The 26,931-nt window shown below is 46.1% G+C and overlaps 1 protein-coding gene across 1 annotated transcript in view; it reads right to left on the reverse strand.

Annotated features, from left to right (window-relative positions):
- The window catches only part of fbxl17 (F-box and leucine-rich repeat protein 17), a 194,104-nt gene that overhangs the window by 45,540 nt on the left and 121,633 nt on the right, over positions 1–26,931 (reverse strand). Inside the window, exon 9 of the mRNA XM_079270163.1 lies at positions 13,868–13,944. Coding sequence (XP_079126289.1) covers positions 13,868–13,944 — 77 coding nt within the window. The remainder of the gene's footprint in view (positions 1–13,867; positions 13,945–26,931) is intronic.

Consider the following 26,931-nt stretch of genomic DNA (forward strand, 5'->3'; position numbering starts at 1 on the left):
TTTAAAGAAAGGTGCTCCTACGATATCACGTTGACGAGAATCAACCGGATAGACAGACAACTGGAAAACATGACTCCTCAGGCCACAGCTGTCGCAGGCACGGAGGCATACAAACAACAACCTTGCATCACTGGCTTTGACTATAATTAATCACTTTATTTAGCCACTAATGGCTAAGTGGGGGCAAAAGCAGGCAGATAATGATCCATTCTTAGCAGTGAATGGCATCCCAGAGAGTTGTGCGGTAGAAGCCTGGGAGTTCCCCTGCATCAAGTCCAAACATGAGTAATCAACTCTCCAACAAGACAAAAAACGAACAGTAATTCACTCAATGTTACACACGAGTTATTACTGGCAATAAAACAAGTCAAGGAATGGTCAGATGACACACAGAGAAACTACATTCGCATCAAATGAAGCTCTGCTGTTTGCACTGGAGGCTGCATGGTAACGAAGCAGAGGAGCAAGGTCGAGTTGCGCTGTGATTTGTTCGCTGAAGGTTACGCGCCTCGACGGGACAATGCAGCGGATGAATATTCTATCTGCAGAGGTAGGCAGCCTTGAAGCGCCGAACTCCAGCCGCAGAGATGTTCAAACACTATTCGCTGTTTGCTCTCCCGAGCTCACCTTTTCATGCTTCATCTGATTCCACCCTGGCGTCTCTGTGGGCCCAACGCCACAGAGCCAGAGCATAAGCTTCCAATAGCCTTGAAAGAAGAATGGAAAACAGTTGGATCTACATAGCCCCTCCGTGCCCTCCACATTGTACTCCTGGTTGAAATAAAACTTGTAGATGAAGGGTTTACAAATATTCCACTCGTACTTATGTTGTATCGCGATAAGAATGTATGCACTTCAAACCCTAATAAACCTACACAGTCCACATAGTCATATCTCTATTTCAACAATGCCCCATAACCAGCCTTAAAAGAATACTACTTTTTGGGTTTTTAGACGGTGACAAGAGCTTTTAAAAGTGTGTATTTACTCGCTACTTATTCAGCTTGACCTGGTGATCAGTTTTTCTCTCCGCCCACCTGTGCTCCAGTCCACACTATGTGCAGCAAACATTGACAAAACGCATATGAAGCCTCTCAACCAAACACACATTCAAGGTTGACACTGAGACGCACAAGCAAAAAAAAACAACAACAACACAAACGGGCCTCCCGAGTGTCTCTTTCCTGCGTCCGGGTGTCGGGCATATCATTGAGGGCTTACAAGGCGCTCCCCTTCTGCTAAGCCTTGCTATCTATCAGGACACACACTGCTCTGACAAACTGTTCTCCACTGGTACATATCTGATTAGGGCTGTAAATGAAGCTTTACAGGACATGCCGATAGCAGAATGACAGCGGACGGAAGGGGGGGGGGTAAGATTACAATATGTCCAGAGGAAACGAGGCGTGGACAGACTTGAGTACCAAACAAGAACAGCGAGTTGGGGACGAATGTAGGAATGTGGTGCTAAGATGATGCCACGGTGAACCGCCGTGGCAGTATCAGGAAAAAAAAGATGTCTTCTTTCACATCGCTTGAGTAGCCATTCGCTGAAAATGACAGCTGACATTTGTTAAGATTGACGGGACTATCGTCTTTGGTTGAAGAATGGCCGCGAGCACTCATAATTGAACCAATAACCAATCAAAATACACTGGACGTCTGTCAGAATACCGAAAGGGACATATGCTACATCTTGAAGCAATATTTTATTCTGAAAGGGTATTTTAAAATACATTTCAATTCACTTTAAATGAATCCTCACAGTCAATCATCTATTTTATATCACCCTCAGGAATTTAATTCATCACATTAACAGTTTTTCTTTGTTTTTATTAATTCATTAACCTGAACTAATGAGTCAGAGCTACTCAATTAGTCGCATTCAGTCATTTCGGATAGACCTTTTGATTTGTAATTGCAAACAATATTAAACGAATCAAGCGCCTTCAGATATTTGCCGCAGTAAAAAAAAAAAAAAAGTTGTTCTCAAAGTTAATAAGCAATAGATTTAAGAACTTCCAGAAACGTATTTGTCTGTCTGTGATCTACTGCAGTTCAACACACTCAACTTATCTTCTACTTATGTTTATGATGAGCTTCCATCCAAAAGGACTCTTCCTACTAGAGTAATCCCATGCAGATCGCACACATTACACTAGACAGACACATGCTGAATGAAGCACATATGCTGTGTTGCAGTAAATCACGGTTGTGCCAAGACAGCGACCCCCCCTACTGCCTTTTATGTTGAAAGAGCAGTGATTTACACATGCCTTTTATCATATAATTACACCGTATATAGACACACACACACGCAGTGTAAAGGCGGGGGGGATTTGCTCGGTTTATATCAGTGCCATTGATCAAATGATGAGAGGGAAACAGCCAACACCCTGTGTGCCTTTGTGGCTATTTGCCAGAGCTGCTGCTGAAATACATTGAAGAGTCATAAGCTAAGCCAGTTAAACATGGCTGATGTATCATAGCCATTCCCTGTCAACCGGATGATGTACGGCACTTCTGTCGAACAACGGAGCAACAGCAGGAAAGGACATCATATGGACAGAGAGAGGGAAAAGGGAGCGAGAGCGAGGAGGCAGAAGAAACCGACTTCGGGAGCCAATGAAAAGTGAGGAGGGAGAAAAGAAGATGAAAGAGGATTTTAAGAATCCAAATGAGAAGTGACCTTTAAGTACAAATAGATTTTTGCATTTAGATGGTAATCTTCCTGTAAGCAGAGGAATCCTACAGAGATAAAGACGGGGATGTTCCCCTGGACAGCGGCCACCGAGGTGGACTAAACCGTGGCAGCGATGGGAGGTAAATGACAGGTCAGAGGTCAGAGCCAGCAGGAGGAAATGACATCAGCAGGAAGAATGAATAAACAGTGGGGTACAATCATCCAATACAAGCACTGACCTTGCAGGGGATTAGCAGCGGCATTACCTCGCAAATATACAGATGTCGGAAATTGAGTGAGGCGGTGACCTTCCAAAAAGAAAGTTTCTTATTTCAAGTTGTAGACCCATCATCTCAATGACAGCATGCTGCTCTTAACTTCAGGACTCATTTTTAATTAAATTTAAATTAAAAAGTTGTTCACGCTGAAAAAAAAAAGACTTTGGTTTGGGTTTGATCCCAGTCTCTTGAAAGTGGGATATTTTAAGATATATATTACATGTAAATTGAATGAAGAGGCTTTTTTCCTCTATTCATCTGAAGTAATTTGTGTAAACACACATTACACTCCCTACTAGGCAGCTACTATAGCTGCAATCAGGAATCTGGCTTCATTTATTTTGTTAAGTGACATTTTGATGGTTGAAGTTTTCCATATTCCACGTTTACAATATTGACTGTAAACTTTGATTGATCTAACAGTAATTGGAACAAGTTTTGTTGAGAAAAGAGTCACTGAATATGTCTCCTTAACCCGTTACAATAAAGTAGGATTACTTACAGCTATGGATGTATGTATGCATATACAGCATATGAAGTTTCGTTTTTATTATCTTCGTACCTTGGTACAAAGATGTTACAAAAACAGCACTGAAAAAAAACCCACTGCCAATGAAGCAGTTATCTTAAGATCAAGTAGTTATATGCACAGTTCTTCAGAGATAATAAGAAAAAGGCAACTATTAGCCACGCTGTAAATAAAAAAAGCATTCTTTAAGTCTCATCAGTGAAGATGAAATCTCATTTGAAGACCATTTAAATGCTGCTATTACATGCTACTTCTGTTTTGTGTCTTTTTTTAAATCTAAAACTACAGTCTCTTACTAAAACAGCCCCTAATGTCGTGAATGTGGCATTAGTCACACATGTGCTCAGCTTTAGGAGACTTGGAGTGCACGGTTATCAGCAATCTATGTTTAATTCATGACTTATTTTTCTTTCAGCTGTATTCAATCTGGTCTGTAGTAAACCAGCTTTGTTGGAAACATGGAAAAAGTTCTGAAACACACACACACACACACACACACACACACATTATCATACCAATTATTTTTCAAGTCATTACCTACTTTTTACGTCGTGGGGATACATTCGTGTAATTTATCTATGTAGTGATACATTATGAATTCTAGCTTGTGGCATCCAGGTAATATGATGCAGTTGTCTCATATTCGAAATAATTGAACAATGTTCATGGAAAATAGGATATTTGTCTTGAGATCTTAAAGAATATGGTCACCTGGGGGTACATTAACAGTAGTTGAATAAACTCAAATACAGTCCCAAAAATATTAATCAAAACAAAAGTGCTACGACGGCAAAAGAAGAAGAGGACGAGCAGCAGTGGTGACACAAACGGCACCGATGGAAAAGAAATAAAGAGCGCTGGTGTACAGTCAGTGGGCATCTCCCTTAAGTGAGCTAACTATAGAACCCACAGCGGGGGGGCTTCAACCACTCCCAACTCTGGCCACCAACCCGCATCAACACCCGCGCGCGGTAACATCCTCTGTACACAGGGAGACAAACATGCGACACATAAATCTGTACATAACCACAGACATTCAAGCCATCTCAATCCTTCTTCTCCCTAGAATTAAGCCTAAAATAGCAGCGGCTTAAGCTTTTTTTCTCTCTTTTTCACCCCCAAAAAAAAGTATGGTCAAAGCTTGCGCGCTGAAATTTGATAGTGTGAGCGAAGAAAGATTTTAGCATGAGCTCAAAAGTGCATCTATAATATGTGCGTACTGTTTTTGCATCTGTGTGTGTAAATGCAAGCGGTTGTAATCCCTCGAAACGTGTGTGTGTGTGTGTGTGTGTGTCAGTGGGTAAGAGAGAGTTAGTGTATGAGTGTGTTTGTGTGTGACCAGTAAGATGGTAGACAGCGTAAGCCCCATCCTTCACAGCTTAAGCTCCCCCTCACTTTTCTCCCCCATAAGGCAAACAGTGGATCGACCACAGGGCTTAGTTGGAGAAAGAGGAGGAGAGGACAATATATGGAAACTAATTCAATTTCAGCCTCTTTGCACTGCTCCCCAATCTGCAAATACCACCACGGGCTGATGTAAGGAAATGGAAATCTCGATTTATACACACACGACGAAGAGTCTGCAGATTGGAACCCTATGGAAGAGTACTTATACACTTGAGCTTAAAAAGGCCTTTGGCCCCGTGGAGGTTCGAGTCCAGCCTCTCGAGCTGTGGCTGCTCCCTGCTCACCCGTCACCCTCTCCATTTTCTAATGAACTTTCCAAACTTGCAAATGGTGGGAAAGCGGTCATCCCTCGCATTCTCTACAGAGAGGCTGCCTTACAGTTTCCACGGCTGAAGCCAAAGGCAAACCTTTCCTTCCCTTTAGGGTTTCACTTGCAGCATCTTTTTTCAACATCGTAGTTTATAGGAAAGATTAATTCTAACATTGATTTGCAAAAAAAGGAAATACATTTGTTTTATGGAGGCTGCCGCATGTCTTGTGGTTACGAGCATTTAGTTCAATTTAGCTGATAAGAACATTCGTCGACTGATTTTGATATGTAAATAGTTTCGCTCATGTCTCGCAAAGGTGAGGCTTTGGCTGCTTCTTTGTTTTATATCATTGGAAATTTAACATATTTTTGGCGTTTGGGAATCAAGAAAACAATCGGTATATTTATTGATGATGAAATCATCATTTGTAGCCCCTTGATAACATGGAACACAGCATCCAGGTGGTGTTGCAGGAGTACTGTAGTCCGGCTCTGAGCTTGGTGTAATGTGGGTTGTTTTCCCCGCGGCCCAGGTACTCTCATTGATTTGCAGAGATAATAACCCACTTTATGAGTCTTTGCCCTCACCCTGTCCAGCAGCACTCTGCAACATATCTTTCTCTCTCCCTCGCTCCCCTTCCCACCGTCTCTCCTGCCCCTCGAGGAGAAAACAGCACATGAACCTGCCTCGTAGGGGCCGTTTCTGTGCGCTACTGCTCCGTTGGCTTTTAGGGCATTGGCGTGATACGCTACAGGGTCACAGCAGTTGGCCTATGGGCTCGGCTTCCTCCGGTATCATTGTTTTTTACGCTTTATGGAAGTCATGTCAGAAGGGTCGCTCCTGTCAGGTTGTGCTGTGATGGTTACACTCTTCAACATTGAAGTTGCCGGGTGGATAAAAACTCCAGGAGCCTCAAAGATTTCACCCAATAATATGCTGACATCCACAACCTAACGTGACTCAAAGTACACTTTGCCCGACATGCATTTTATCATTTCTCAAATTAATGTCATAAACACTGTTTTATTGTTCAATAAATAGCTTTTTGCCATCATTACAGAAGCATATTTTAGTTCCTAAAATATAGTCAACGGTTGAAAACTGTCTCTGCCAATCATTACAAAAAGCCATAACCGTTTCCTTACTCAACAGACACACATGTACACAAACATGACCACACAGACAGACAAAGATTGTCTATTGACTTGCCCCCCCCCCCGACATAAATCTGCTGCACCGCTCTGCGCATTTTAATCGACTGCTTTAAGAGTTACATTATTTACCTACTGGATGCCAGACAGAGAGGAGCAAACAAGCTATTACACTATCTAAGTTTACATCACATTATGTTTCACAGCGCTCAGACCGTGGGTGGTGAATAACTGCTTCGTAAACAAACAGGATGGAGGGAAAGCACACAGACGCTGGAGGAGAAATAGAGATGTGTAAAAAGACAGTAAGAGATAGGAGTTGATGTACGAGGACGAGCCGCAGCCTTTTACATCGTCGCACCGTATCAACGTGAGGTTGGATCATTTAAATACAACGACTGATCCTCTCGTCCTTTACGGCAGCAATTCCAATACTCTGTGACAATTACAAAAAAAATGGCACCATGGGACGCAAAGCCATGGCGCGCGAGGAAATGGATATCGTGCTGAACGGTTTGACGTGTGCATCAATCCCACAAATGGAGCAGGATAATAAAAAGTGAACACCGGCTCACAGCAACTCTTGAGTATACCCGTAATGGCCTCATCATACTGGAGAAGAGAGCAAAACAATCACATGCCATTTTCATCGTCGGTAAGCGAGTTACCGTGCCGTTTCAGCTGCTTTTATGCTAAGTAACCTCACTTTGTGAAAAGCACTACGATACTCCGAGGAGCGAGTGTGTATCCAAAGTTCCCCAGCGGCAGAGGGAAAGCTGTTAAAGTACACAAAAGCTCACGCGGAGACATGTAAACAAGCGCCGAGTCGCACAAACACACACACATATATGGGGAGAGGCAAACACATACAGCCAATGTTCCCTCTAAGCTGCGCGCTTGAGCAATCGCGCACTGCTCGCACATTCTCAGCGCACAAGAAAATCTATGCAGCGCATAAAATAAAATTCAACATAAACGTATTAATTAATATCTAATATTAGTCCTAATCTTATCTAATCAATTAAACCAATAATAATAATAATAATAATAATAATTTTGTTTTCTGTACTATTTTGCAACGTAACTCAGTGAGTGACAGGTGTCCAGCCAATGATACGATTCGGTTCACTTACGCTACGCAGCCAATCATAGCATTGACACTATTGCCCTGCCCATTCGCGCCGTGCAGGTTAGCTAGCTAACAACAGTGCGGCGGAGTTACGAGACGCAAATGCTAACCCCTTATCATGGCGAAACGAACGGGCAGCGACACATCCACTCACCAAGCCATTGGAAAAAAGAAATGTGGTTCTTTTAAGATGGAATGGCTGTCGGAGTATGTTCAAATAGAAGAACAAGCGGTGAAACTGGGTGAGATTTTTTCTTTTTCGAGGGGGAAGGGTCTACTCTGCAAAACATGCAGCGAAGCTAAAGTAGCAAATGAGTTTTCCGAGGGAAAAATGTGGACTGAATGGAAGTTGGACTACCTCAAGCGTCACATTCAGCAGAAAAAAATAAAAATAAAATCAAAACAGCATCCAGAAATCGTCTTGAAGTGGCACATTTGGACCAGCTGATGCGCATAAAGTCAAAGCAAGAAGCAGACGAAGCCATCAACCTGGACAAAGTGTACAACCATTGGAGAAGTGAGAAGGACAGACGTGAAAAATAAGGTAAAATTTAAGTCAGATTTACAGGAATTTACACTGTATCACAAGCTACAGCACACGTCATTGTGCAAAATGTGAATGTTTTAATGTGAACAAAATGTTATGTCTGAAAGGTGTATATGTATCATTTCTTCCAGAACAGGACCCTCACACAGGCCACAACAGGACCTCACACAGGCCAAAGCAAGACTCTTCCCATGGCCAAGCAGGACTCTCACATAAAACATACTACACATCTCATGAACAACAAGATTTTTGTCTTTTTCCTTTAAAGTTTGTCAAATCACTTATATTAAAAGTAAACTAGTGAAAATTGCTGCTGTAATTTGATTCTTTTAATAAGCCATGTAACTTGCTATGATCCAAGGTTTTGAACAGGTGTGATACTGGTGTGTGGCCACAGCGTGCACATCTGATGTTGCTCACAGTGGTCCTCAGTGTGCTCAGGGAGCTTGTGTGTATGCCCAGACACATGAAAAATTAGAGGGAACATTGCATACAGCCATACTTCATTCTTGAGGTTCCGCTCAAGGCGGAGGGGAAGCCCCATCTATCAACGCTCTGTACATTTTGAGCAAAGCGCCTCAGATGAAAGCGAGAGCTGAAAGATGAATGGAAAGAGGGATGAGAGGGGAAAAGAGAGGAGGAAGGGGCTCGGAGTTGGGACAGGGTTTACAGCACGAAGAAGCAAAAACGTAGATGCATGTTAATTATGTGAGGGCTATAGGGGGAGGAGGAGGGGAGGGTGATCAAATAAGAGAATAAGCCGTGGATGATTGAACGATACAATAGGGTTACTTAGGCTATTAGTTTGAATTTTTCTTTGTGGCTGTTTCTTTTTTTTCAATTTGTTTGATTGGCTGATGACTCGAAATATTGAATGGTCATAGTTGGCACAGAACCTGAAGGTAAACTTATTAAAGGTTACTGTCAGGGACTTTTAACTGGTTATGAAACAGTTTAAATGTAATACTGAAGCCTCTTTATGACCTCCATTACTAAAGGAGACCATCAGGGAGAAGATTGGCTATTTGTATTTCGTCCTTCTTAATGCATGTCATTGGTGCTACCTGGTCCGATTCTGTGCGAAATCAGATGAAATCGGGAGGAGGGGAGCTCAGCTCCGGGCAGCAGAGTCTCCTCCTCCGGCCAGGAGCAGAGCTTCGCCTAGCAGGCTGGTCCCTGAGCCAACAGCGACGCCAGGCTGCTGGAGGCCCAGGCTGCTGGAGGCCCAGGCTGGATTGCTGGAGGGAAGGGAGAAAACGGGAGAACCAGCACCAGAACCAGGACTGCGCGGGGCAGACTGTCAGACACCTGCTGGTGTAAAATGAGAGGTTTTCTGAAGGGAATCTGGTGCTCAAAAACACAACCACAGGGGTCGCCGAAATCACCACCAAAATAAAGCTCCTTGTAGTAACTTTAAACTGCTGAATATATGATCAGGGTTCTAAAAGGTTGAGCTTGGCCTTCACAACAGCAGCATTGTGGTTGTTTGTAAGTGCACATATTCTGTATCGATGATTCAGCCGAGAGAATGTCTGAGACTTGGTAGTGCTCAAAATGCCAGTCACCTAACACTGTCTGTGCAGCAAATGAATAGGACTTTGACTTCCATCAGAGTGGAAGCCTGAAATAATCCCTCCCACGCCGCGACTCCATAGCAGCTCTGCTTGAAGTCCTCTAAAAGCAGACCGAAGCTGCTTCTTTTCTTCCCTCCTCACTCGTACACAGTCTCCCACAGGTGTCTCGCTCCATCTCGCCTTCGCACAGATGTACACAGGAGGCCGTGACTGACAAGGCAAGGGATCGCGGGGAGGCGTGCGGGTGACAGAGGAGAACTCCCTTTTTTCTACAATGGGCACGATGAGCGCAGGTAGATGTACGAGCTCACAGTGCCGACACACAAATGGAGGCAAGTAAATGCAAAACGCACACGTATAAGACTTGAGAGGGGACAAGGAGGTCTCATTGTCTATCCAGGTGTGCTGAGGATGCAGCGTGGACCACTTCCTGTATATGGGTCGGCCAACGAGGAAGAGAGCGCTGCATGGTGTGGAGATCTGATTAGCAATGGGAGCGAAGCCGAGTGGGGTTTCTCATCAGGATCGGCTTTCACACCAATGTTACAGTGCTACTGGTATTTCTGATGGGGAGATGTGCACACTGAGACCAGGCTGTGTGTATGCCGATGGGAAGGAGGGGCTTAGCTGGTCATCCTTTTTATTTTGTTGTCGTGTGAATAGCTAAAAAAAAAAAATGTAAATCTTTTGCCACTATTTCTTTAAGTGTCTGTGTTGTTGGAATAAAAAAGAAAAGAACATCATGGAATATTCTTTTACGTTTTGCAAGAGTTGACCCACGGCACTCGACTGTAAGCTGCAGCAGAAGTTGACGTGTGCCAGTAGGAGGCTGACCACACACTGTTGGATTAAAAAGCCGCAGGTACGTGCCGGGCACAAAGACACGAAGAAGAAAACTCAAACAGCACTCAGAGAGAGCAGACGATGGAAAGGTACATTTCCTGAGTTGGGAAGATTTTGTTTTCATCAGCTTTAAGTCGTTTAGTGCTGAAAACAACACGTTGGCTGTTTTTGGGTTGTCATTTTCAATTTTTCCGACTATTCTGATACCAAATGAACGCCGAACGGAAGCAGATGTGTTTTCTTGTTTGAAAATGTGCGGCGGTGTGGCGGAGATGTGGAGGGAATGCTTTTAGAGGTTTAAGAAAATCCTTCAGTAGCGTGATCATTATTCATCATCAATCATTAGTTGCAGGTGTGAAAAACAGAAATGCATTAATCTTACGAAAAATGCAAATGGCTGAATCCAGGTGTTTAAAAAGTCTCTATGCTGCTGTGATTACAACCAAGATGTTATTCAAGCTAATCAGTTTACATGTTCTTTAATGAACAAAAGGAGAAGTGGAGGAAGATTTTATTTGTTTTCATAGCACTAATAGGGCTTTCAGTAAGATCATTACGCCACAAAAGATCCATCCTCGCTTTTTTTTCCATTTGTTTCCCCTTCCTCACCAAATAATCTCCAAGACCATCTGTGCTGGGAGTAAAATTACACGTTGCCCCGCCCTCTTTTTCTGTCATCTAAACCTGTCTTTATGTGTCTCTGTCTGTCTGTCCTCAAAGATCCAATAAAATCACACAGGAAGCCAAAGCTGGGAGGGAGAAAAAAAACAAAAAAAAAAACAGACCACTCAAACGTAAGAGGCTTGTGGACATCTCAAATGCACTCAGAGAGGCCATTAATAAAGATAATTAGCGCAGGAGATGGGAGGAAAAAGAACGGGGGCCAGCTTGGCTGATGTAAAATCTCATTTCTGTTATTTAATTTATCAGAGACTGAGGCAGGAAATCCACCAATCATTTTGTTAGAGCACAGAGCTCCTACAACAGGCATCAGGACACACACACACACACACACACACACACACACACACACACACACAGATCCCATCATCGGCCAGAGGGAACTGGAGGGGTCATTAGTGAAGAAGAAGATCAGATATCACCAATTCATCTTGGTCAAAATGATTAGGGAGACACACAGGGGGAGAGAGAGGGATGTATAGCGGGGTCTGCTGTGTGCATTTCCAGTTTCATGTACTATTGTGATGTTGCAGTCGTTTATCAAACACCAGCAGACGGACGCCCACACAACGTTTCACACACACACACACACACTCACGTGCAGTCGAGGCTCCGGTTCAGAGAGGTCAAGGTGATTATCGTCACTGTAACTCACAGAAGTCGGCGGCAAGCTGCACTTGTGTTGGAGGTTCGTCATTAGAGTCTGCACTCTGTGGCAACGCACGGGACATTATTACAACGCTGTGGGAGAAACCTCTGACAACTAAGTGCCTGACATGAAACCAGTGGTTTGGTAATCTTTGGTAAATAGCAATAGCATGTACATTTAATTATCCAACGAGAAAAACTGCTGTTGCAAACTATTTTCCAATGAATTGTAGCTAACGGCGCTCGCTCGAAAGGTTGCTGAATCTAGAGAGAAAGCCGCCAAGTCGGGCAACACGGACAGCCAGTCCCCTTCAGGCCTCCCTCCAAAGCCACTCCCCTAAAATCATCGTAATGAACGTAAACGTCAAACATGGCTACAGGAAGTACTCACAGCTGTTAAGCTAGCAGGTAGTGGAAGACTCCGGTGATGAGCAACGAGTGCACGGGCAATTCGTTGACAGTTGCTCACTGCCCGCCTACGCCAGAACCGATTTTCAGGCTACTTCCACCCGAGCTAGTTGAGAGCATCCACATTAAAGACTTCCTCTTTACTTCCTGTTGGCATTCAAGCAATAAACCCAACCAGAGAAATCCAGAAACGGCAGCAGCAGAGAGACAGAGAGCGTGTTTGAATCGGACAAGCTGAACAACTGAGCCGGCAGTATCGTACGCCGGCCCCAGTACGGAACGGGTCGAATACAACATCGCATGAGTCACGTTCATCCGTACATCACATACAATGTCTCAATGGGCACAAAAAAACACAGCTCCCAGAGCCAGCTAAGCTCCCTGAGCTCTCAAGGAAACACAGAGGGACTAACGAGCAGAAGGCTTGCTTGTCTCTTATCGCAGCAGTCTCTTTGTGCACTTTTGAAAAGGCTTATCATTCAAGCGACAGCGAATTACGCAAACAAACAATTGAAGCAATATTATCCAGCACAAAAAGCAGGTATAAAGCCTAACTACCAAAGGCACAGGCTGCTTACTTTCCTCTGGTCAAAAGAGACGTAAACTCACCTTCAGTAGCCGACTTAAGAAAAGTTCACGTTCGTTTGTTGCCTCATCGTCCCTTTGTGTAAACGTGAATAGGCGATTTATTCAGACAGATCAACACAATATAAACGGAGGAGAAAACAGATACAGACCTTTGCTAATGAAAGTATATGGAGCATCTTTCAATCCCAATTAAAATCAAACAATTAAACTCAATCAATTCCCAGTTAGATATTCCTTTTCAAGTTGATCGGCAATAAAAAATATGTGACTTTAGGTTGCGTTATCTTGTGGACCTCTTGAAAAAAAAACAGCAACACAGCTGGTCGCGTTCATCTGAGGAACTCCCAGGGTACACACACACACACACACCGACAAACACACACAGCCGCTTTGCAGCCACTAAACAGACAAACGGCGCCACGCGGGGAGTCAAATAATTCATGCACGCTAGCGTTAGTCAGCATTGCCACTCCTGACGCTTCAGCGCTGAAGCACTCCAACCGTGCACGGCAGTGTCGCCGATAAAAGAATCAAATACTCTGCAAAACAAAAGGCAGAACGGAATCAAGCAGAGGAGGGAAGGCAGTGTAAACAAAATAAAAAATGGGAGGGAGACGATGCAAGAGGGATGTAAAGGCCTGTCTGTACGCTGGGAAGGGAAACAGCATGGATGTCTCCTGTCAGACAACACAAATACATTGAATCCACAAACACCAGTCAGGAGCAGTCAGCGACTACGTCACGTGCTCTGAAACAATGCGGCTCTGAAACTCGGATCTTTTTGGATTCACACTTGTGTTTTTTGTGCCGCTGCCGACTGGGTTTTTCGGATCAGAACATTTCCCCTTTTAATAAATTAGACTACGACGTGAACGTCTACCGCCCGCCCTAAAGAGGTCCAGAGAACATTACTTTATTCCGCGTGAAACTTTTCAATAACATTTTTACTGTTTGCGGGCCTCGCGAGGGGGCCCGAGTCGTAAAAAGCAAATGAGTCCTGAATCAGGGTAGCGGTTGCGGGTAATAACGGTTATGATGATAATGTCGGAGTTTGACTGCAACAAAGGGGCAGTGATGGAAAGTATCCTACCGTGGTCTGTGATTTTACAAGACACGAGGTAGAGCTCCTTCAGACTGCGGCCCTCCTTGGCGATGATTTCCACGCACCTACACACAGAGAGAGAGAGAGAGAGACAGAGAGAGAGAGAGAGAGAGAGAGAGAAAATGTTTAAAGCGTCACAGAGGCACCTTCGCTCTGTATATTGCACTTCACATTAGCTTGAAGGCAATTTCAAGCCTGCCTCTAAAACTCTGAAATGCAAGCACACATGCAGTACAACACAGCGGCGTGGTCATGTTACAATTACAAAATGCACAAGCCAAGGCTGTGAGATACACTTTTTTGTATCCCTATCTGTTTAAGTGTGTGTGTGTGTGTGAGGGGGGGGGGGGGGGGGGGGGGATATACACTTGGGAGGGCAAAGAGGAAGATCAGAGTATCAAATGATCCTCTTTAAACGCCTCTAATGAGAGGAGTGTGTGCAACAACTAGATTTTGATCAACGCATTTGACCTATTAACCTTCAGGAGAGAATGTTTTGATCTTCATGCTGGGCTTCCTTCATGAATATTGATGAGACAAAAAAGAGACAAGCACACACACACACGCACACTATGTGCTCTCGCTTTAATGTAAAAGCAGAGGTGGGGGAAAGAAAGCGGTGTCGAGCTGCCTTCCATCATTGAGCCTCATGTCAAAGTGAAGCAGAGAACAATATTGTGTGCTGAGCTTTCACGCAACATGACTGACAACCCGGGGGGGAGCAGTGCGTTTCAGTATTCTTAAACGCACTGCTCATATTCACTCGCAATCCACTGGCTTCCCTCATTGAGGGCCAAGCGTGATGCGCGAGAAACGGAGCTTCTCTTCTTTCATGTTTTTTTTTATGCCACGTCCTCGCTGTCTGGCAAAAAACAAAAAAACACGGGAGTGAAAATAGGATGCAGATCATCAGGGAATCCGGTACAGCGGAATTTCCTTTTTGAAACAAAGCGCAAACTGTAAGCGTGCATGTTTTTGTTCCACTGAGGATGACACAATTCGTGGATGTCATGCGACGTGTGACATATCACACCGTCGGATCAAGAAGGAAAAGATGGCAGTGTGGGAGAAGTTAAAATGTGTGTCATAGATCTCTGGATTTCTAAAAATCCGTATTTGTGAGTGGAGCCAAAGCTGTTGAAATGTGCACTGGCCTATCTGCTGTAGTTCACTGGGCTGCATCTTCATATTGCACCTTTTCTATTACATTTCTGTGGCGGTGGCCCTGCGAGCCTCTAAGCGCTCTCAAGTTGTTCTTTTCCAACCTTTTCATGGTCCTCCCACCTCTCCCTGTTTATTTTCCCGCCTCCTTTTTCCCATCTCTCTCTGTGGCCCAGATGTGGATGAGAAAGAAAAAAAACCTCCACTCTTGAAAACAGAGAAAGACCTGTTACAATGTGTCATCCCGTGGCCAGCCTGGGATTAGATTCTGCTCGGGCCAGCAGGATCACAATGCGGTGCCGTGCGTCTTGGGGGCTGTGGCATTAGAGCTGCTAATGAATGAAAGCGCTGGGAACAGTCGGCGAACAAACGGATAAGAAGACAGTAGCGATTCAGGGATGCAGCCGGGAAAGGCCGGCGGAGTGCATCTCTGGGAGCCTGTTACACTCTGCCGGGAGCACAGAGCAATTAGATCAGACATCAATGAATGATGGAGGGAGTGGGGGGAGATGGAGAGAGAGAGAGAGAGAGAGAGTACAGTGGGAAACAGAGGGTAAACCCCTATACAGTAGCGAAGGGTTAAACAGAGACAGGGGGTTACATCATGGGTGTGTGAGATCTAAGGAAACAAGGGAGGAAAAGAGGAAAGGGTAAAAGGCCATTAATAAGGCCAGAGGCAGGCGATGTGAGAGGACGGAGGAGACAGCGGGTGGGACGAGGGAGGCCGGAGCAGCAGGGTCGGGAATGCGCTGGCCAAGACACGGATCACGCCACATGAAAGGCCTTTTCGAGAAGCAACAAGCTCCCACCCACCTCCACTCGATCCCCACGGCTGACATGAATTAGTGATCTGCTCGCTTTCAATAATGTACAGCGGCGGTGACAGTTGGACACGGTGCGCATACTGAACGTTAAAGATGGGAGGCGATGCTGCGGGAGATAACGTCAGGTGGTGGATGCGGAGCGGAGAGCCGGTCGAACAGCGCGGCGAGGCGGTAGAGCTGGAGAGGGCAGGAATGGGAAGCGAAGGGTAGGATGAGGAAATAAATGAGTCTTTGTAAGAAGAAAAAAAATACTTTTTTTCCAGAGAGAGGAAGGGGGAACATGAAAAAGGAGGCGCGGCGGTGAAGGTATGTCGGAAGGAGGATTAGGGAAAAGAGGATATGCAAAGGGACTAATGAAGTGACGGAGAGAAATGTGGAGGATTCGAGGTGACGAAGACGGGGACACATTGTGAGATGCCGGAGTAGAAATACGGTGGAGGAAGAAAAGCAAAGAGGAGAAGTGGCAGACAGGAGGATGTGTCAGTGTAGTGCAGTGTAGAGAGGAGGAGAGGAGGCAGACGGTACAAGATGACAAAGAATGAAGGGGAAGGTTAATTAGGATGATTTTGAGCAAAAGGAGAGAAATGAGCAAGGCCAAGGAGACGAGGAGGAAGTGACGATGACGGGTGAACAAGTCTCTGCTACCACAGAGGATGCTCTTATAAATATCACAGATGCATAGAAAATGTTACAGTTATGTGGCGAGCAAACATATACAACTCAAGGCTTTTTGGTTTCAATAAAACAGTCTCCGTGACAACTAAGGCCCGCACGTTATAGACGGCAGGCGGGAGGAGAGCGAGGACCATCAGGGGTCAGCGTGTGTTTTGGCTCACCGTCACCACGCCGTCGGCACAAACAGCCGGAGGTGAACAATAAAGCTGTCACTCCTCTCTCTCTCCATCTCGCTCTCACAGGCTCGGACTCACAAAATCTAACTTTTGGTTCGGTTCTTGGCAGGTCTGGGTTTGGAGGGAATTTCTCTTCCTTAAACATAAACTCTGGACACATTTTTCCATCTAAATTGAATCAGTGCAGCCACACAACTGGACCTTGAGGGCTTTGCTTAACCATAGAACATATTTTATGTGTAATTGTGTTTTCCTGCCAGCCAGATGATGCTGCCCTGCCAAAGAATTTAGCCTTTGTTCAAGTCTGATGGAGGCTGAATTTAAGTCTTCGACTTGAATGAGAGAAAAAGGGTTTTTACGGAATATCCAAGGTAACATTTTGTAGAGTACCTGGAACTCGAAGTACCACTTAAATGATCTCGCTGAAACAGGCAGGAGCAGATGCAGCTATATATATTTTCATGAGCATCAGGAGAATAACAAAAAAAGATACATAATTGCTCTTCCTTCAGAGTTTCGAAGAAGAAAACTCAATTATGTTGCTTTGAAACCATGGTAACCACATCCGCTCGGATACATCTTGTGACTAAGGAAAGCATTTTCCAGGGTCTCCACGTGTAGATGAGGCCCGGAGGTACGGCCAGCTAAGTAGTGTTTATCATGGTGGAAATGCCACGGACTGGTGGATGTTTTGTCCATTTTTATTTCCCAGAATTAAATTCGCTCCTGGATCACACTTGGCCGACCTCTGCTCTTTACGGTGTGCATTAGCTCACTGGACTCTACTTTAGAAGCTGCTGTGGCCCCATTACTGCTCATCCCTTAGTGCCAATAACATGAACATAGGTCATCTTATGAAAAATGTTATTTATGTGCACCGAGTAGCATCAGGGTTAAGAGCTTTTTTGTTTTTTATAACTCAGATATAAGCTCCTAAATAGAGAAAAATAAACGTTAGACCAGCATTATCAGTGGGTTTAAATCTGTATTCTGAAGGTTAGGAAAGCGGACTTTCTAGTCAAGGCAAAAGTAGTGATATAGTCTTCACCTTCATCCCAACAGCAAGGAGCTCTCGTGAGTCATCAACACCTCCGAAAACAAGTGAAGCCTTTTTAAAAACTTCACTTTGACTTGACCAGTGTTTAAAGAAAGGATTAGCACGGAGAAGATCACTGACCCACCAGCAGAATACTGCTTCTATCTCAGCTCCATAGCCCTACAGGACAAATGCCCCTCTACTTTGTTGGTGTGTGTGTGTGTTGTCGTACAACCACAGGTTAAACCTTGACAAAGCCCGCCGATCATCCCTTAATCCCAGCTCACCGTTGGATGAAAAAGGAATCTCTTCTCTGAGCTTGTTGCCATGGACATACTTTTAATTAGAATCCATTTGATGAATATTTGAGATGAATATTGTGCATTGTGTGCCAATTTCGTTTTTTGTTTTCTCGTTTTGTTTATTGAGTTATTTCATGTGTGTGACTGGCATCCTGATACAGAACTGAAATGGTCTCATTAAATCCAAACTCCAGAGTAGTGGCTGGTGTTGTCAGAATCAAATATGCTGTTAGCATTAACATCCATCTGTAGATGATCGACTCAGTATTCACTTTAATGCACTCTCTGTATTTCAGCATCTTTTTCCTTACTGTATATTAATGCGTCACTGGCCATGTCCAGTGGTTTAAAGTGTGTCAATTTCTCTCATTAAACTGCTCATAAGAGACTTCCAACCACCTTGAGGAACTATTTCCACACTGGAAGGAGTCAGGCTCAACCAGGAGATGTGGGACAAGGAAGGAGGGACAAAGGGAGCGAGGGACGTTAACACGGTGTGTGTGTGTGTGTGTGTGTGTGTGTGTGTGTGTGCGCGTGTTGTTTGCTCCCTGTGCGAAACGCGCACCCGTCCCTCTCCGAGGGGAAGCTAATCTTCTTTTCGACGCCGCAGAGCCAGAGGTATCCGAGGAAGAATTGCTGCAATACTTGAGAGAAACGAGAGGGTCCATATTTATCACAAAGACCGCAGACCGTCCTCCAGCCAAACAACATGTGTAGCGCTTGTCTTTCGCGAGCCCATCACAATAGAGGCGGGAACAAAGACGCTGCCGGGGAGAGTGTCTGTAGGTAGGCACGCCAGCACGGCGCTGACCAACACGAGGCCCCGTCTCATCCTCACACGGCCCACAATTACACAGCTGTCTGGCCACACAAAAGGAGCAGGGAAATAGAAATGGATGATTTTCGAGAGAAGAGGGGGGAGTAAGCATGAACTGCATAAAGAAAAGCAGTTGAAGGTCTAGGGAGAGGTTGAAAACATAAAAGGAGGAGGAGGAGGAGGCAGCAGCGGTGACAGACGGGACCTCGGACTACCAGAAATGGAAGGGCGGAGCAGCAGAGAGGAGGAGAGCAGAGGGGGGGGGGGGGGGGGTTCTACTTCTGAGGACAACGCTCTTGCAAAAATGATTCTTGCTGTAAATTTTCTTTATATCGCCCATAAATCCATACACAAGTGTAAGGAAGCACGGCTCTGCTTCCTCAGACGATGTGCAGCGATGTGTTTCTGGAATCCTCCGCACACGAAAAAAAGAAACAAAAAAAAACCGTTCGGACTTCTTTTCATTGGGCAAGTATAAATGGAAATAAAAATATCCAATACCTCAAAAGAGCCCTTCAGTAAGCAAATACTTCAGGAACAATCTTAAAATGGAGCGATACGACTTTTATTGCTTTTGAAATTGCTGACGTCCCCTGATGACACGAGTGGACTATTGTTGTGTTGCTGATTCGTGGTGCAATTAAAGTTGTGTTCTCCGCAAAACATCAGCAAAGTGATCATTCAGTATGTTTTTACTGTCTTGTCTCGAGTAGGCCATCTGCTGCTGAAATTCTTTTGAAACTGCAGAAAGGAGAGCAACTTCAACAGAAGGGGAAATTGCCGCAGACAGATAGATCACAGTCATTTTTGCATTTTCTCAAAAACGAGTTGCTTTACATACACTTCCAACATCTTCCATTGCCTTTGTATGACATCTATTTCAAGATGGGTTGAACTGCAAAATAGGAAATAAAAGACATGAGTAGATACATACTTACAACAGACATCTGAGAACATTCACACATTAGAAAAAGCTCCTTCTTGCTGTTGTGGATCCAAAAAAATGTGACGGTGACAAAGAGTTCACAGTTCTATCTCATTGTATTTGTTTATGGTCATGATACAATTACAAAATGCATAAGCCAAGGCTGTGAGATACACTTTTTTGTATCCCTATCTGTTTAAGTGTGTGTGTGTGTGTGTGTGTGTGTGTCTGGTGTGTGCGTGTAAGTTCCAGTCGTCTGAATCAGGGTCTGCTTCAGCAATTAGGGCCTGGATGATTTCCCAGGCTAGCCTGCCGTACCCACCGCTCAAATGAGAATCACATTCCTATTGTGTTCCACCGCCGTTAATCATGTTTTCAGACTGCGGGGCATTCCAGCAGCTTGTCATCGGCCTGCGAGAAAAAGAATGTGCCGATGGGGTCATAACTGGAGCCGTAAATGCCCATCATGCTCGACTTTCCTGTCCAACCTGTGCTTTTTGTATTTCTTTTTTTTGGGGGAGGTGGGGGGAGAAGAGGAGAGGTACACCAGACACACACACACACACACAAAGGCCTTTATATGTGCCTCTCTCGCCTCATCCTCGGCGGAGTGTCGGGTTCTTCACGAACACAGCTGTAGGTTTTACAGTAACTTGCAGAGCAAAACACTTCTAGAACTCCACACGTGGCAAAAGGTTCAATGTAGAGACGGCGGAGTTCTACTCTGAGCGCAGCTCTGGAGCGATACATTAAGCTGAACAACGTGCATCAGGCTTCTGAAGATATGTTGACATATATTCACCATTACAACAATTGCTCAACACCATCTTCCAAAAGCAAGTGTCCCTCACAAACCAGCTGAGTTGTCCATCAAAAACCAGGGAGGGGTGTGGGGAGGGGGGGGGTGGGTAAAGCCAACTAAGCACTTTGTGAGGTTAAGTGGCACTTACTCACTTTAAGCCCATCCAAATGGACAGCCTGTTGCCTAGCCAACGCTGACGGGCCTCCGTGATGCACGTGCACAAGCAGCATTGTAAAGCAGCCCCTCGGTTGCCAGTGGAAAAACAGACTGGCCTGACATCGCTCGCACACGGGTCTCTGATAGCTCTTCCCTCTGCATCCTCTGGCGCACCTTAGCAGCTTCCCAGAGGACATGCAAGCGAGCTACTGACCTGTAAATGAACAACCGGGGCTCGGCAAAGCAATGCCGTGCCCCTATCTGCCTCCGTGGTCGGCCCACTGCAGCCATAACACAATAAATAACTCAGGAGAAGATGAGCACTGCCCCGTGGCAGATGGCGATACGACTTACAGCCTCAGGTCTGAGTGGACACAGTGGTGTTTGTGCCTGTGTGTGTGTGCGTGTGTGTGTAAGGGCAGAATAGAAAGTTAGTGGAGCTCTGCCCATGTGAGACGAACAGTTAGGTTGGAGATGGTTGCCCATGATAGATGTCACTGTTGGGAATAAAAGCAGTGGACGCATCTGCTTTCTTGGTGTCTTTTCTGAAACATGTGGTCGGGTAGAGCAGAGGGGAACTGACTAGAAAAGTCCTCCGCACACTGCGTGTCTGTGTCTGTGTGTTTGATTTCAGTATCCGCAGCTTAAATTGGGCAGCTTACAGTGCACTACTTTGGTTTGTACCCTCGGCCGTGCGGCGATCTGTCGACAGGCTCCAGGCGTGTCGGTCGGCCCCGTGCATGCGTTTCAAGGATGTTCTGCAAACGGGGCATGGAGCAGTCAGGCATCGACTCCAACGGCTGTGGGAGGAAGCCGCAAGTGACCCCAGAGCTTGGAGGTAAACTGCTGCTCGAGGGACCCGCGTGGGCTTTGCTGCAGGAGAAGCGACAAACGAGTAAACTGCGAGCGACAACCTCCACTCCTGTAGCAAGGTCCGACTCAATTTGTCTGCGCCAACCGCGGGAGAGACTGCCACTCCGGAGAAGAAACCGACTGCCCCTCAGGCGCAATCCATCGGCCAGCACTGAGGGACGGCTGCCTACGTTTCACCTTTTAAAAACAGGCTCCCATTTCTCTGAGATCCTGTCAAAAAAACAAGCCATGGCATTTCATTCTGAACGTGATTCCTGCGGAGCATAACATATCACCAATGACCAGCAGCTAATAACAATCTCGTTTCAGACACTCAAGAAAACAGGCAGTCAGACTGTGATGAATCGAGGCGAGCGGGCCCCGCGGGGCTGCATATCGTAACTCTTCCGCTCAGAGTCCGCGAGCGGGAGGGCGGTGAACTGCCGCCATGTTTACCGAAAGGCCCGACACAGTGGCACACGGTAACACACGGTGTACACCCTCTCCGCCCACTCAGCCGCGGCTAATTGCTCTGCACTTTGATTACCGCCATCTATTTTAATGAGAGCTTTGCCGATGCGTTCTGTCTCTCTCTCTCTGTCAAACACCTTCGCGCGCGCACACACACACACACATGCCCACGAGTGTGCGCACGAGCGCAGAATGGAATGGAGAACAATACTGCGTGTAGTGTTTGTCCCGGTGGCAGGAAATTGCAGGGTTCATTAGGCTAATGGGTATGAAGAGGAAGGGGGGGTACAACGATATAAGGGGGTGGACAGGATGAGAGGGTGGCAGGCCACTGAATTATACCACAACAAACTCTGCACAAATGCCCAACAAGTCATATTGCAGTGTGTAATTTCCTCGCTGCGACGACAGAGAGAGGAATGCTTCAATCACACATACTGGCTTTAATTACGCAGAATTTGCCATGTAAGTCGGGCTCCCGTTGAGAACCAATGAGCTGTCGCCTTTTTCGGCGCAGCTGCTCAGCGCTCCTTACTGCGGGCTTCATTAGGATCACTGGTGCACCGGCACGCACACACACACCGGGATGACGAAGCCCAATCAATGGACTCGCACTGTTCTAAAGACTCGGGGAGAGTGGAAACAGTAGGTACCGCGGTGGACGGGGCTGCTGATCGATTGAGAGAAAATGTGTGCTTTCCAGTGATGCTTCCGCCTTCCCTTTTATTTTTCCTTTGCACACTTTGAATCGTCTGTTACTCGGGCTGTGCAGTCTTTTCCTCAAGTTACAACACTTTGTATTTATTGATGACTACACCACAACAGACCATGATTGAAGGTGTGCGTCAAAAAAAACAACAACACATGAGCAGAATGCACATAAAGAGCAAGAGAAAGGTGAAGGATAGAAGAGAAGAAAAGAAAACACAGAAAGGAGGAGTGTGAAAGGAGAGAGAGCATGAAAGGGATGGAGCGCGACAACCGCACCGCGAACCACAGCTATGCCGGATCCCATCGTCACACTCTGTCTCATCACTTTACGAGATGTTAGGTCGTCCATGAAACTAGTTCAGCGTGTTCAGCGTAAAACCGTCATCGGTATACACACTTATACACACTAACACACACAACTGCTCAGTTGGAAAAGGTTGTTCTGGGAAGACAGAGCTCCGCACACTGCCGGGATGAGGTCAGAGCGTAAGTCGACTACGAAAAGGTGAACGTGTGTGCGTTCATTCCACGTGTGATTAAAAGGTCAAATCTGAACAGCTCGGATGGACCCGGGAGCTGCTCCTCACCCCGGCATCTATCAACCCCCGACTCTTGACCCCTGATGTCTGGAGACCCCACACTGGCCCCCTTGTCTGCCACTGTCTCCACAGCAACAAGAGCAAGGGCAGCACTTGAACAACCCTAAAAGAGTGAAAGCTATCACACAAAACACCGGGCCACCCGTTTGTGGAACTTTAATACGAGCAGCCCTCGCCTCCTTTCTGCAGCTAACACCTTCTCCTACGGGATATTATCACTGTTGGATTTACAGCACGTAATGCTTTCCTATTCCCTTGGCGGTGTTGTCATATTACTAAAGTATCGCACCTCACCAAATAAAACCCCCACATGAAGAATAAATAACCTGAAGTATGTAGGCAGAGGGCTCGAGCATACGCTGCGAAGAACTAGCTGCTAATCCAATTGTTCCCTCCGTGGGGACGAGGAAGAGGAAAGATCCTAATGAGAAACTGGTGGCTAAATAGCCACGATGGTAATAACAGTGGGAGCGTCTCTCAGTGCATGTGTTTGACTCTGGTGACACACAGCCATTAGGCATTCATGAAAACAGATGTTGCTCGGCTCGCCGGCACATTCGCCCAAACGCCCCTCGAAAAAAATGAAAAATGCCAGAATTCTAAATGAATTCCCTGACGGAAACGCACCGCTTGATCCCATGCCAAGAAAAAGTGAGGAGATTTTCATGCTATAGGAGGAGGAGGAGGAGGAGGAGGAGGGACGGGAGATGAGACGACACGAGGAAGGAGGGGCGAGGAAGGAGGGGCGAGAGAGGAGCGTGGTTTATCCCCCTCGAAGTTGCCGTCGTCTCTCATAATGCCTCTTCATCACCCAACCTCATCTCTTTCTCCTCATGTCCAAAGATGCCATCTACGGCGCGGACTGAAGAAACAAAATCCTATTAGCTTGACAGCAAAGTGAACTTGTTGAAGCAGTCTCAACCAGGCGACGCTCCAGTGGCTTATCACTGGCTAAGCAGACAGAGCTTATAGGCAAGAGGACGGGGAATGGGGGGGGGGGGGGGGGGGGTTTATTCATGTTTAATGTTCTCCCCCTGCTCACTTAGGTTCTGGTGCATATCATATGCAGCACTTTTGTCCCATGCCATTGCAGAAAAATCCTCTTTTCCCCCCAGTCATGAGGTAGCCTATGTTCTAAAATGTGTATTGTATATCATTACGTAGAGTAGTTATATTGTCAGTGTTGCTGTTGGTTTTGATAAGCTGCCAGAGAGGCCAACGACTATTTTCCACTTCGGAGGTACAGTGTAGAACATTCCACAACTTAAATAAGTATATAAATCCCCACTCTCTCTTTAAATAGTACCACACACTGGTGTAGAGGTCAATCGCTTTCTGGCTTCGCTCTTGCTTTGTCCATCTTTGTCTTTGTAAAAGAGTGACCGTTGATGAGCGGTTCATTCACCCGCAAACACAAAGGAAGAGGATGTAGCTCAGGAGGATGGGGAACCTGCTGCGCAGCCTTTGTTCTGCTTCTTTTCCAAAACTATTGACATTACAGTCATCCTTCTTACGAAGATCTTCTATTTGGTGTGCTGGCGAATTGACTGCGGCCGGTGGTTTTGGAGAGACGGAGGGAGGAAGACGGGGGTAGAGGAAGAACAGTGTCGTTGATGCGATTATGGCCTCTTCATGCTGCCCATCCATTCTCTATAGATTCCAGATGACAAACAGTCCTTGGACCTTCCCTTTCTTCCTCTCCCTCCTCTCTCTCTCTTCCTCTTTATGTGAACGCCCCCGTCTTTCTGTTTCTGTTCATCCTCCTTTTCTCTTCTCTCTCCGTTCTTCCCTCTCTCTGCTCTCTAAACTCTGCACATTCTCTTTGATTCCCCCCATAACACCACCTTCTTCGAACAATCACTTCCCCTCTCTGCCCTCTTCATGGGCTTCACAGGGAGCCAACAAACCCACATCACATATCCACAAGACTCCCCCCCTTCCCTTTCTCTTCCCATGCAAACCTCTCCGTCTACCCCTTACTGTCCTTTTTCCTCTCTTTACCACCGCCCCTCATCCCTTCATGCTCATCATCCCGGCCCGCTTCCTCGCGGTTTATCACAATGTCTGCGTTAATACCCCCGATGGGGGCGGTGCGTGTTTGCCTCCAAACACATTAGCGGTGTCGAGCAAAGACACGATGACAAATGACAGGAGACTAACAGCGGGGGATGCTGCTGGTCATTCAGCCGGCCACAACACTGAGGCTCGGAGTGAAACCAATCCTCCAACGCCACACGATATCTGCCTTAATCTTACTCGCGCTCCGCTCATTACACACTCAGCAAGGGCTGGAGACGGGCAACACAGGGAGCTCTGCGGCTGGGATTTGTACACCAACTGCGTGCAAATTTTGCGTGTGTGTCTGTAGACGCAACGATGTGGTGTCGCTATCGCTGCGAGACAAAGCCGCAGTTAAAGGGCGTGTAACACGGCGTGACATTGTACGCAGATCAAGCCGATTTATAGCCTGTCATCCCCTCCCGTAACAGACGAAAGCATGGAGAATGTTCATTTCCAGCGCCATAAACAACCATAATAAGCATTGCACTGAGATGGGAGCATGTTTGCATGCCTCCGGAACGACCAGCATGCCGTGGCTCTGCTTACATGACGCGCACGCGCAGAGATGTGCAGGTATGTGCCTCACCATGTCGTCGTGAACATACAGTGCATGTGCACGAGTGGCCGCGGTGCACATGTCTCCTTTTCCAGCTCGTTACCGCGAGTAAAGAGCCCGAAACCGATGCCTGGTTTATCGCCTCCATCCTGCGAGGTGAGGTCATTCAGATTGAATTCAGACAAAGGCACAAAGACACACGCGAACAAAAATGGATTCCTTGCATACATTATTTTCTCACATGCTTAAAACGACCATGTACAAAAAAATAAAAAAGTCGACCCAAAGCAGCAGACTGGAGGGTTGGAGCGGCACGGCTCCCAGACTGCCAGTTCAGTTTTATGTCTGGGCTTTGATACAAATCCACACAGCATGGGAGCTCAATCCACCACCTGAAGTGTGTGTGTGTGTGTGTGTGTTGACGTACATGTGCGTGTGTGTGTGTGTGTGTGCGGGTATGAATGTACAATCCACCACCTGTTTGTTAGCAAAGAAAGCCAAATTCCATTCACTTCCAGAGGGCGCGCTTGGATGCTTGTGCGCACACAAGTGTTCCCGTGTGTGTGTGCATGCGTGCACATGGCCTGCGTGCCAGCGTGTACCTGTGGTGTGTGTGTGTGATCCGTTCTCTTTTCCACATGAAGCTGTTCCTCATTAATCAATTCATGCAGGGACAGCTACATGAGCCGAGGCTCTCTCTTCCACTCCCTCACAATAAAACCTCAGTTGGGCTTCTCTCCTTCCCCGGCTCACATAACCCACCTTCTGGCCAGATCAGGTCACACACGGTAACAAGAAAACCACAATGAGGATCACCGGCCCGAACCACACGCATGCTGTGATTATTCAATTTTTCAGCTGAGCTCCTGTGGGTAAATGTATCGCACACGCTTTCAAGACATTGTTTTTACTGAAATGTTAAGATCCT

This window comes from Melanostigma gelatinosum (genome assembly GCF_949748355.1).
Source record: "Melanostigma gelatinosum genome assembly, chromosome: 6".
In the NCBI taxonomy this organism is placed as follows: Eukaryota; Metazoa; Chordata; class Actinopteri; order Perciformes; family Zoarcidae; genus Melanostigma; species Melanostigma gelatinosum.